Source organism: Dendropsophus ebraccatus, chromosome 11 (assembly GCF_027789765.1).
Source record: "Dendropsophus ebraccatus isolate aDenEbr1 chromosome 11, aDenEbr1.pat, whole genome shotgun sequence".
NCBI classification, from domain to species: Eukaryota; Metazoa; Chordata; class Amphibia; order Anura; family Hylidae; genus Dendropsophus; species Dendropsophus ebraccatus.
Window position 1 is genome coordinate 95,289,143 of NC_091464.1, and position 12,658 is coordinate 95,301,800.

Sequence of the window (12,658 nt, forward strand, 5' to 3'; positions counted from 1 at the left end):
GCTGATTGCATAGTAGTGATTGACTGGCTGCATCAGGTGCAAATGTATATAGACTGGGTGTATAGGAGTCTGATGCATATAGGCAGGGTGTATATATAGACCCAGGTCACCTGATGTTTGATTTCACTTGCATTCTGTTAGGTGATAGGGAGAGTTGCTGGAGCAGGGACACAGCAGGCGAAGGGATTAGATTATACACTGCTCAAAAAATGCAGGAACCCCTCCTAGATGTGACTGATTATATATACCCCTCCTAGATGTGACTGATTATATATACCCCTCCTAGATGTGACTGATTATATATACCCCTCCTAGATGTGACTGAGATATATAGATTTGACTGATATATACACCCCCCCCCCAGATGTGACTGATATATACCCCTCCTAGATGTGACTGATTATATATACCCCATCTACATGTGACGGAATGAAATCTTCTCGCCTGGGCATGCTCCTGATGAGGTGGCCGATGGTCTCCTGAGGGATCTCCTCCCAGACACACTCCCACCACATGAGGTCTAGAATTGTCCTGCATTAGGAGGAACCCCAACCGTACCAGCATATGGTCTCACAAGGGCTTTGAGAGTCTCATCTCGGTACCTAATGGCAGTCAGGCTACCTCTGGCGGGCTGTGCCGTCCCCCAAAGAAATGCCCCCCCACCCCACACCATTACTGACCCACTGCCAGACCGCCCATGCTGAAGGAAGTTGCAGGCAGCAGATCGCTCTCCATGGCGTCTCCAGTCTCTGTCACGTCTGTCACATGTGCTCAGTGTGAACCTGCTCTCATCTGTGAGGAGCACAGGGGGCGCCAGTGGGGAATCTGCAAATCCTGGTGTTCTCTGGTAAATGTCAAGCGTCCTGCACAGTGTTGGACTGTGAGCACAACCCCCATCTGTGGATGTTGGGCCCTCATACCATCCTCATGAAGATGGTTTTATAACTATTTGTGCAGAGACATGGATATTAGTGGCTGCTGGAGGTCATTGTGTGGTCCCCACCTGCAGGACCCTCCATTATTGAGGGGGTCTGGTTAGTTGCTGGTGACAGTGAGTGTCAGTCAGTGCTGCAGGTGACAGTGAGTGTCAGTCAGTGCTGCTTCCTAAGTGGACAGTCTGATGTCACAGAAGTTTGAGTTATGCTAAGTTTAAACGAAGCAATAATTGGTCTGATCGCACGATTAACGATTTCGAAGTAACGATTTTTTTTTTATAACTATCAGCATTTCGACGGTACGATATATCGTACGGAAAAATCGTTTTGCGATCTCGCGCCCGCATCCCCGCCCGCCACCGTGATCGCCACCCACGCCGCTCCGATCGCTGCCGCTCCGATCGGCCCCACTGCCGCGGCCAAGAGCATACGTTACCTGCTCCGTGCAGCAGGTCTTCGAGATCCCTGGCTCCCCTCTTCAGCGCATTGATTGATTGGCTGAGGAGATGAGCCGGGAATTTCAAACGGCTCCTCTTCAGCCAATCAGTGCTCCTCTTCAGCCAATCAGTGCTCCTCTTCAGCCAATCAATGCAAGGCAGCACTGATTGGCTGAAGGGGAGCCGTTTGAAATTCCCGGCTCATCTCTTCAGCCAATCAATCAATGCGCTGAAGAGGGGAGCCGGGGATGTCGGAAGACCTGCTGTGCAGAGCAGGTAACGTATGCTCTTGACCGCGGCGGTGGGGGTGATCGGAGCGGCGGGTGGGGGTGGCAATCAAAAGACGATTTATGAACATGTTAAAAGGTCAAAATGAACGATTTTTCGATCGTTTGCCGCATTTACACGTACGATTATCGTTCGAATTCGATCGTTATCGCGAAAATTCGCCCGATAATCGCTCCGTGTAAACGCAGCATTATGGTGCGTTTACACAGGCAGATTTACCTGACCAATTTTTTCAGCCAAAGTCAGGAATGGACTTGAAAAAACATTGAATCTCAGTCTTTCCTTTATGACCTGCAACCTGTTTATAGTCTGTTCCTGGCTTTGGCTTCAAAAATCTGTCAGATAAATCTCTGTGTAAACGCACCATAACTTGCGTTGTTTAGGTGTATAATTAGGTAGGCGATTACCTTACATACATACCCTACAGTGCTTGTTAGGCTGCTTCTACACACATTCTCTGACAGATTATTGAAGCCAAAGCCAGGGATGGATGTGCAATGAGGAGATATCTCAGTCTTTCCTTTATGACCTGTTCTCTACTTATAGTCTGTTCCTGGCTTTGGCTTAAAAAATCTGTCAGATAACCTGTCTGTGTAAAGGCAATGTAAGGAAGGCCGCCACCAGGCTCTCACACCAAATTATTACACGTTACGCATAATCTCTTCCTTTAAGTGTAATAAAGTGTGTTTGGGATTCCCTCTTTTTGTTAGATTTTCGTTGTAACCAGGATGGGTCTGACCATGTCGTCCGTTATCGGTGTGTCCCCCATCATCCACAGCATCCGTGACGTCACAGATGAAGGGAACTAAGGTGAGAGTTTAAGGGGTGGAGGAGGATTCTTTTCCTTTTTGTCCAGGAGGGGGGTTTCATAACTTTTGTCACTACTCTAAAATTGGACATTCTCTTGGGGTTGGTGCACAATATGGACAGACTGTAAAAGTGTGGTAATTCAGGGAGCGGGGAGTCTTGGATGCGTCCATGCCAGCTCCGTTACTGAGGTTTTTGGGGGCACCAGACCCCCTCCCCTCTGCTGAATAGGAGGGCCCTGAAAAAGTCTCCCATTGACTGTGATGGGGGTTATGACAACATTACAACAGCCATTCAAGCATTTTAGTACTCGCTCATCTCTACTTATATTTGCAGACACCTCCTATGACCCTCCTGAGGACATGGGGGGGAGGGGCTGCTCTTCTATGCACTTCCTAAGGACAGGGGGTGCTGTTCTGCTGCCTGCCTCACTGTCTATGCACTTACTGAGGGGGGCGCTGTTCTCCTGAGGTTTTTAAGTTAACCAGACCCCCTCCCCTCTGCCAAATAGGAGGCCCCTGAAAAAGTCTCCAATGGTGTTCATTTCTTGAATCGAGCACCCGAGCTTTAGAAAATACTCGACTTGAGTAATAAGCATTCCAGCGTTTTAGTACTTGCATATCTCTACTTATAACCCATGCAGATCAGGCAGCTGCCCACCATCTGGATGAAGCCCCCCGTGTATCCGACAGGAGCCGCTCTCACCTGACAAGGGGTGGAGCTGGTATGGGGAGATGGTGACTACATAGTGGGATCCATGCTGTAAGATCCAGGGCGGCTGCTCCATCACAGATACTTATTACGGTGATTATATCGGCTTCCTATCTGGCGTCGGCCCTTTTGGCGCTAGAGGAGGAGGTGAGAGGATAGTAATGAAGTAATTGGTGACCCAGGGAATCCATTGTGACTGGTGATGGAGCAATGAACCCGGCACAAGATAATAATTATGTTCCCGGGAAAGTCGATGGCGTCCTGGCACCGCGGGAAGTGCCTGTCACTAGATTGCTTCCTGCCAGGGACAATGTTTCCGTTATGTAATTAGAAAACTTCATCTCTGGCGGCAGCAGCGAGCGGCGGCCGAGGGCTTGTCAATAGCGGCTGTAATCTCCTCGGCATTGCTGCTATTGATTCAGAATCCTCCCGCGGTTTGCGGTGACTGGATATCGATCCCTCCGCTCTGTAACGTATTTATTCTCTTTGTACACATGTTTCCAATCTCGGAAAAACGCCTCAATGGAATCAGAGCGCTGAAAAAATGTTATTTCATCCCAGCCGGCTCCCTGCACACTGACAGCTTCCTTCCCATCATGCCTTGTCTGCTTGTCAGAGCTCTACTCCAGTCACACCCAAAGCTGCAGGTACCTTCTGTATGTCCTAAGGACAGGGGGCGCTGTTCTACTATGCACTCACTAAGGACAGGGGGGGCTGTTCTACTATGCACTCACTAAGGACGGGGGGCGCTCTTCTACTATGCACTCACTAAGGACAGGGGGCGCTGTTCTACTATGCACTCACTAAGGACAGGGGGCGCTGTTCTACTATGCACTCACTAAGGACGGGGGGGGGGGGGCGCTCTTCTACTATGCACTTCCTAAGGACGGGGGGGGGGGGGGGGGCGCTCTTCTACTATGCACTCACTAAGGACGGGGGGGGGCGCTGTTCTACTATGCACTCACTAAGGACGGGGGGGGGGGGCGCTCTTCTACTATGCACTCACTAAGGACAGGGGGGGCTGTTCTACTATGCACTTCCTAAGGACAGGGGGGGGGGGGCGCTCTTCTACTATGCACTCACTAAGGACAGGGGGGGGGGCGCTCTTCTACTATGCACTCACTAAGGACAGGGGGCGCTGTTCTCCTATGCACTTCCTAAGGACGGGGGGGGGGGGGGGGGGCGCTGTTCTCACTAAGGACAGGGGGGGCTGTTCTACTATGCACTTCCTAAGGACAGGGGGGGGCGCTCTTCTACTATGCACTCACTAAGGACAGGGGGGGGGGGCGCTCTTCTACTATGCACTCACTAAGGACAGGGGGCGCTGTTCTCCTATGCACTTCCTAAGGACGGGGGGGGGGGGCGCTCTACTATGCACTCACTAAGGACAGGGGGGGCTGTTCTACTATGCACTTCCTAAGGACAGGGGGGGGGTGCTGTTCTATGCACTCACTAAGGACAGGGGGGGGGCGCTGTTCTACTATGCACTCACTAAGGACAGGGGGGGCTGTTCTACTATGCACTTCCTAAGGACAGGGGGGGGGGGTGCTGTTCTATGCACTCACTAAGGACAGGGGGGGGGCACTGTTCTACTATGCACTCACTAAGGACAAGGGGCGCTGTTCTACTATGCACTCACTAAGGACAGGGGGCGCTGTTCTCCTATGCACTCACTAAGGACGGGGGGGGGGCGCTCTTCTACTATGCACTCACTAAGGACAGGGGGGGCTGTTCTACTATGCACTTCCTAAGGACAGGGGGGGGGGGGGGGGGGGTGCTCTTCTACTATGCACTCACTAAGGACAGGGGGGGGCGCTCTTCTACTATGCACTCACTAAGGACAGGGGGCGCTGTTCTCCTATGCACTTCCTAAGGACGGGGGGGGGGGGGGGGCGCTCTTCTACTATGCACTCACTAAGGACAGGGGGGGCTGTTCTACTATGCACTTCCTAAGGACAGGGGGGGGGTGCTGTTCTATGCACTCACTAAGGACAGGGGGGGGGCGCTGTTCTACTATGCACTCACTAAGGACAAGGGGCGCTGTTCTACTATGCACTCACTAAGGACAGGGGGCGCTGTTCTCCTATGCACTCACTAAGGACGGGGGGGGGGGGGCGCTGTTCTACTATGCACTCACTAAGGACAGGGGGGGGGGGGTGCTGTTCTACTATGCACTCACTAAGGACAGGGCGGGGGCGCTCTTCTACTATGCACTCACTAAGGACAGGGCGGGGGCGCTCTTCTACTATGCACTCACTAAGGACAAGGGGCGCTGTTCTACTATGCACTCACTAAGGACAGGGGGCGCTGTTCTACTATGCACTTCCTAAGGACAGGGGGGGGGCGCTCTTCTACTATGCACTCACTAAGGACAGGGCGGGGGCGCTCTTCTACTATGCACTCACTAAGGACAGGGGGCGCTGTTCTACTATGCACTTCCTAAGGACAGGGGGGGGCGCTGTTCTACTATGCACTCACTAAGGACGGGGGGGGGGGCGCTGTTCTCCTATGCACTCACTAAGGACGGGGGGGGTGGCGCTGTTCTACTATGCACTCACTAAGGACAGGGCGGGGGCGCTGTTCTCCTATGCACTTCCTAAGGACAGGGTGGGGGCGCTGTTCTCCTATGCACTTCCTAAGGACAGGGGGTGGGGGGCTGTTCTCCTATGCACTTCCTAAGGACAGGGGGGCGCTGTTCTCCTATGCACTTCCTAAGGACAGGGGGGGGGGGGCGCTGTTCTCCTATGCACTTCCTAAGGACAGGGGGGGGGCGCTGTTCTCCTATGCACTCACTAAGGACAGGGGGCGCTGTTCTCCTATGCACTTCCTAAGGACAGGGGGGGGGCGCTGTTCTCCTATGCACTTCCTAAGGACAGGGGGTGGGGGGCTGTTCTCCTATGCACTTCCTAAGGACAGGGGGTGGGGGGCTGTTCTCCTATGCACTTCCTAAGGACAGGGGGGGGGGGGGCGCTGTTCTCCTATGCACTTCCTAAGGACAGGGGGGCGCTGTTCTCCTATGCACTTCCTAAGGACAGGGGGGCGCTGTTCTCCTATGCACTTCCTAAGGACAGGGGGGGGGGGCGCTGTTCTCCTATGCACTTCCTAAGGACAGGGGGTGGGGGGCTGTTCTCCTATGCACTTCCTAAGGACAGGGGGGGGGGGGCGCTGTTCTCCTATGCACTTCCTAAGGACAGGGGGGCGCTGTTCTCCTATGCACTTCCTAAGGACAGGGCGGGGGCGCTGTTCTCCTATGCACTTCCTAAGGACAGGGCGGGGGCGCTGTTCTCCTATGCACTTCCTAAGGACAGGGCGGGGGCGCTGTTCTCCTATGCACTTCCTAAGGACAGGGCGGGGGCGCTGTTCTCCTATGCACTTCCTAAGGACAGGGGGGGGCGCTGTTCTCCTATGCACTTCCTAAGGACAGGGGGTGGGGGGCTGTTCTCCTATGCACTTCCTAAGGACAGGGGGGGCGCTGTTCTCCTATGCACTTCCTAAGGACAGGGGGGGGGGCGCTGTTCTCCTATGCACTTCCTAAGGACAGGGGGGGACGCTGTTCTCCTATGCACTTCCTAAGGACAGGGGGGGGGGGCGCTGTTCTCCTATGCACTTCCTAAGGACAGGGGGGCGCTGTTCTCCTATGCACTTCCTAAGGACAGGGGGGGGGGGCGCTGTTATCCTATGCACTTCCTAAGGACAGGGGGGGGGCGCTGTTCTCCTATGCACTTCCTAAGGACAGGGGGTGGGGGGCTGTTCTCCTATGCACTTCCTAAGGACAGGGGGGGCGCTGTTCTCCTATGCACTTCCTAAGGACAGGGCGGGGGCGCTGTTCTCCTATGCACTTCCTAAGGACAGGGCGGGGGGGCGCTGTTCTCCTATGCACTTCCTAAGGACAGGGGGTGGGGGGGGCGCTGTTCTCCTATGCACTTCCTAAGGACAGGGGGGGGGGGCGCTGTTCTCCTATGCACTTCCTAAGGACAGGGGGGGGGCGCTGTTCTCCTATGCACTCACTAAGGACGGGGGGGGGGGGGGCGCTGTTCTCCTATGCACTCACTAAGGACGGGGGGGGTGGCGCTGTTCTACTATGCACTCACTAAGGACAGGGCGGGGGCGCTGTTCTCCTATGCACTTCCTAAGGACAGGGGGGCGCTGTTCTCCTATGCACTTCCTAAGGACAGGGGGGCGCTGTTCTCCTATGCACTTCCTAAGGACAGGGGGGCGCTGTTCTCCTATGCACTTCCTAAGGACGGGGGGGGGGGGGGGGGGCTGTTCTCCTATGCACTTCCTAAGGACAGGGGCGGGGGCGCTGTTCTCCTATGCACTTCCTAAGGACAGGGGGGGCACTGTTCTCCTATGCACTTCCTAAGGACAGGGGGGCGCTGTTCTCCTATGCACTTCCTAAGGACAGGAGGTGTTCTTCTACTGCCTGCTGCACATTCTATGCACTTCCGAAAATCAAAGAACAGAATTGTCTCAGAAATCTATTGCTGCAGTCAAATTTTCAATATCACTTGTGGTCAAAGGTCATTGACACAGAAAGATGTTATAATAATAATCCAATAACATTTCTATCCAGTGTCTTCAGCCGCAACAACATTCGGAATGTTCCTAGTTCCCATCTTATAAAGCAAAAAGTCCGGTATATGTGTCTGGTGTTGACCATGCTGTGCCGCCATACAGGATGCCGCATCTCAGTATTATACTCAGTATTAGTCATATATAGAAGCCTTAGGAGGGTCTTTAGCAAAACATTATAGGGAGCCTTCTCTTCCATTTGCTGCACAGTACCTAAATAATTCTGCCTTAGGATCCATTTACACAGAAAGATTATCTGACAGATTATCTGCCAAAGATTTGAAGCCAAAGCCAGGAATAGATTTGAAAAGAGGAGAAATCTCAGGCTTTCCTTTATGACCTGTTCCCTGTTTATAGTCTGTTTCTGGCTTTGGCTTCAAATCTTTGGCAGATAATCTGTCAGATAATCTTTCTGTGTAAATGGACGCATAGAGTGCACATTACTACCACCATGCTGTCCCTGCTAAATCCTGTCATACAGTATATAAATAATATCAGCCATACAGAGCCCACACCGCCATACTGTGCATACATAATTGCATCACTGATAGTCACATAATACTAAACAATATACAATTACTCCCTGCATACTTATACTATAGTGTTCACAAGATACTGCCACACAGTTTCCAGATACTCACATAATACCGCTATCTACAATGTACAACAAGTTACACCAGAAGTGTTTAAATAAGTCTACTACCATATAGTGCACAAATGATTCCACCACACACACTGACTGTTCACATAATAGTACTACGATACACTGTGAATATAATGCTACAATACAGTGCCCAAATAATTCCACCATACCCCTCTAATATAATGCTACAATACAGTGCCCAAATAATTCCACCATACCCCTCTAATATAATGCTACCCTACAGTGTACAAATAATTCCACCATACGTTGTTGATGTAATGTACATATAATACCAACAAAATACTGCCATACGCTGTTAATATAACACTACCATACAATGTACTAATAATTCTGCCATACAGTGAACACATAATTCTACCGCTATACGAGGTGTATTCACCCATTTCATACTGTCACATACTGACCTCCTGCAGCTGAACTGATGAACTGAACTCCTTTGCAGTCAGAAATTCCTGCAGCAAATCTGCTGGGTGTGAACTCCGCTGCAAATCTCTACAAAGTCCTCAGGTTGTGTGCGGTTTTGCAGCTCACTTCCATTGAAGTAAACGGAGCTGTAATACCACACACTACCTGATAACAGGAGTGGCGCTGTTTACGATAGAAAGCAACTGTGTGTTTCTGTTCCTGCATAATCCCTTTAACGTGCAACTTTCTTTAACTGTGAATTATGCAAAATGTGTTGCCTTCTTGTAAACCTACACTAGATGGCGCTAGAGCCTGACATTTGTGTGGATAGTTCACCAAACTGTTCTTACAGTGTGAGGCCGCAGTCACATGGTGAGGCAGTGGAGCGCCAGCTGTATTATCCCTGGAAACGCCAGTAACATGTGGTGTAGCTGCGGAGGGATGTGAGGGATAAATGACAGGAGGAGCGGCAGAGGATGATGAGAGTGATAATCAGCCATAACATTAAAACCACTAAACTTCTTCCTCATTGTTCACCAATAAATGTGTGTGTCAGTCTTCACTGCTCTTCTGGCATTCTATTGGAGAACCAGGAAGCTCAGGATGAACTAAGAAAGACTGAGGGCCCTATTACACGGGACGATTATCGTGCGAAAAATCGTTATATTCAAATTTAAGTGATGATCGTTCTGTGTAATTGCAGGAAACGATCGAAAAATCGTTTGTCGCTGATTTAGATCTGAACCTAAAATTATCGTTAATCGTTCGCTGTAATTCCACGTTCATTCGCTCAAGTTCAGGGTAATTGCACATCATTTATTTCTTCTGATCCCAGAAAAACAATGAACAATCATAGTAACGATCGCAATAACGTAGCTAACGACCATTGTTCTGTGTAATAATGAACGATTTCAGGTTAACAAAATCTAGTTTGCGGTCGTTTATCGTTAGTCGTTAAAAATCGCTCCGTGTAATAGGACCCTTAGTCACTTTTCTTTTTATTCTACTAAAGCCGCCACTTCCTGGAGCCGGGGCTGATGAGAGCAGCCGGAGTGCGGTCTATGGGCTGAGTGTATATAGCGGCACATGAGCTCCTGCTGTATACACCGACTCTTAGATCTTCCACTTCCTGTGCAGCTCAGCAGCAGAGCCGAGTGGGTGGTGAAGCTCCGAGCAGGTGACAACGACATCTACAACAAAGAGCGTCCCCAGTCACCGCCATGTCACCCCGGATCGCCCTGAGCACCGTCCTCCTCCACTCCTATCTCTCCAGTGCAGGTAACGTCCAAAACGCAAACCGACCACTTCTCACCCAAAACATTCTCACAACTTTTTAAATATTATTTATGTTTTTGCTTTTTCAAACTTTTCTTTTATTTCGTAAATAATTTTAGTCGGTTTGTGGCTTTAGTGTCTGCGGCGTTGGATTAGGTCTTGGTGTTGTTACCTTTGTGGATTGAGTTTCGGGCCCGGTTTTGGCCTTTGCTGGCACGCCTCATCTGAGGAAAGCAAGATGTCTGATGGAAGGAAGAGACACCTAGTTGTTGCTTATCGCTCCCCAATCTTACTTTTTCAAATAAATAAAAAATTCTGCTGAATTTCTAATTAGTGTGAAGGAGGCGTCTGAGCTCCTCTATCCACTTATTACTCCACAGCACCGTCCCCCGCTTTGTCCCTCACACCGTCCCCTGCTCTGCCCCCCAATGCTCTGTCCCTCACACTGTCCCCCGCACTGTCCTTTACACTATCTTCTGCACTATCCTCCGCGGTGTCCCCTGCTCTGCCCCCTGCACTGTGCCCCCCGCTCTGTCCCCTGCACTGTCCCCCGCTCTGTCCCCTGCACTGTCCTACGCTCTGTCCCCTGCACTGTCCCCCGCTCTGTCCCCTGCACTGTCCCCCGCTCTGTCCCCTGCACTGTCCCCCGCTCTGTCCCCTGCACTGTCCTACGCTCTGTCCCCTGCACTGTGCACCTGCTCTGTCCCCTGCACTGTCCCCCGCTCTGTCCCCTGCACTGTCCCCCGCTCTGTCCCCTGCACTGTCCTACGCTCTGTCCCCTGCACGGTCCTACGCTCTGCCCCCTGCACCGTGCCCCCGCTCTGCCCCCTGCACCGTGCCCCCTGCACTGTCCCCTGCTCTGTCCCCTGCACTGTCCCCCGCTCTGTCCCCTGCACTGTCCTACGCTCTGTCCCCTGCACTGTGCACCTGCTCTGTCCCCTGCACTGTCCCCCGCTCTGTCCCCTGCACTGTCCTACGCTCTGTCCCCTGCACGGTCCTACGCTCTGTCCCCTGCACGGTCCTACGCTCTGCCCCCTGCACTGTGCACCCGATCTGTCCCCTGCACGGTCCTCTGCTCTGTCCCCTGCACTGTCTCCTGCACTGTACCCTGCACTATCCCCGGCTTGGTCCCCCACTCTGTCCCCCTAACTATCTATCTCCTATCTATCTATCTATCTATCTCCTATCTATCTCCTATCTATCTCCTATCCATCTATCTATCTATCTATCTATCTCCTATCTATCTCCTATCTATCTCCTATCTATCTATCTATCTATCTATCTATCTATCTATCTATCTATCTATCTATCTCCTATCTATCTATCTCCTATCTATCTATCTATCTCCTATCTATCTATCTATCTATCTATCTATCTATCTATCTATCTATCTATCTATCTATCTCCTATCTATCTCCTATCTATCTATCTCCTATCTATCTCCTATCTATCTATCTATCTATCTATCTCCTATCTATCTATCTCCTATCTATCTATCTATCTCCTATCTATCTATCTATCTATCTATCTATCTATCTCCTATCTATCTCCTATCTATCTATCTATCTATCTATCTATGTTTTTTTACCTCTTTGCTTGTATATATAGGAACAGAATTATTCAAATGTAGTAAAAATGATGTGTAATTCTGGGTGTCAGTACGATTAGAAGGATATCACATTTACACCAAGCTATATGTTACTTTTCTGATATATATATATAATCTCATGGTGATCTGTAGTTTTTTTATTTTTACCGTTTTGGGGGCTTTGGGACTTTATGATGATTTTTATTCCTGTGATGTGAAATGGCCACAAACCTGAAATCCTGCTACTGGGTGAATATATATATATATATATATATATATATATATATATATAATATACACATACATACATTTTTGCTATTGTCTCTCTGGTGATACTTGTGGGCTGTAATAGCAGATCTAACATGACGGCCTTGTTGCTATGTGATCCGATCAGCATTGATAGTTGTGGAGATTGGAGGATCAGCGCCGGTCACCTTCCTCTCTAGACGCCACTGACGCTTCTATCCACTGCATCAGTGATGGTAAATGCATCTGATCAAACGCAGATTCCAGTCAGTGACCGCAGTGACAGCTGCGGATGGCAGCTCCTGAGCCTGCTCCGGCCCTCCTCACCTGGGGGGGGGGGGGGGCGGTTAGCCGCCTATTCTGTAGGATTGGTGGACTATGGTTCTAGATGGCCACATTATAAAATACATACAACATATAAATTACTAGGAATAAATCTCATAATACTAAATATATTAAGACAATATATTAATACTAAATACTATATAGATTCTTAATATGTAGCAGCGTGCAGCCCCCCGCAGAGAGGCGGGAGAAGAGCGCCGCCTAATGCTGTAGTAAATAAGCTGCCCGCGCTGTATACAGAGCTGTCTAGGCAATGACAGCTTCAGCTTAAGAGGCTACCGAACGAGGCGGCTTCTCACAACCTCAAAACAAGAGACGGACGCTGTTACTATGGAAAAAGTCTACACCAGTCTGAGCTGACAGGCCGCTCAGCCAATCACTGGCC

At 50.5% G+C, this 12,658-nt stretch overlaps 1 protein-coding gene across 2 annotated transcripts in view; it reads left to right on the plus strand.

The window, feature by feature from the left end:
- The first annotated feature begins 9,964 nt into the window (after positions 1–9,964).
- CD247 (CD247 molecule) overlaps positions 9,965–12,658 on the plus strand; it is a 96,032-nt gene continuing 93,338 nt past the window's right edge. For both annotated transcript variants that reach the window (XM_069946161.1, XM_069946162.1), the window contains exon 1: positions 9,965–10,097. In XM_069946161.1, the coding sequence (XP_069802262.1) occupies positions 10,040–10,097 (58 nt within the window). In that variant the 5' untranslated portion in view covers positions 9,965–10,039. The remainder of the gene's footprint in view (positions 10,098–12,658) is intronic.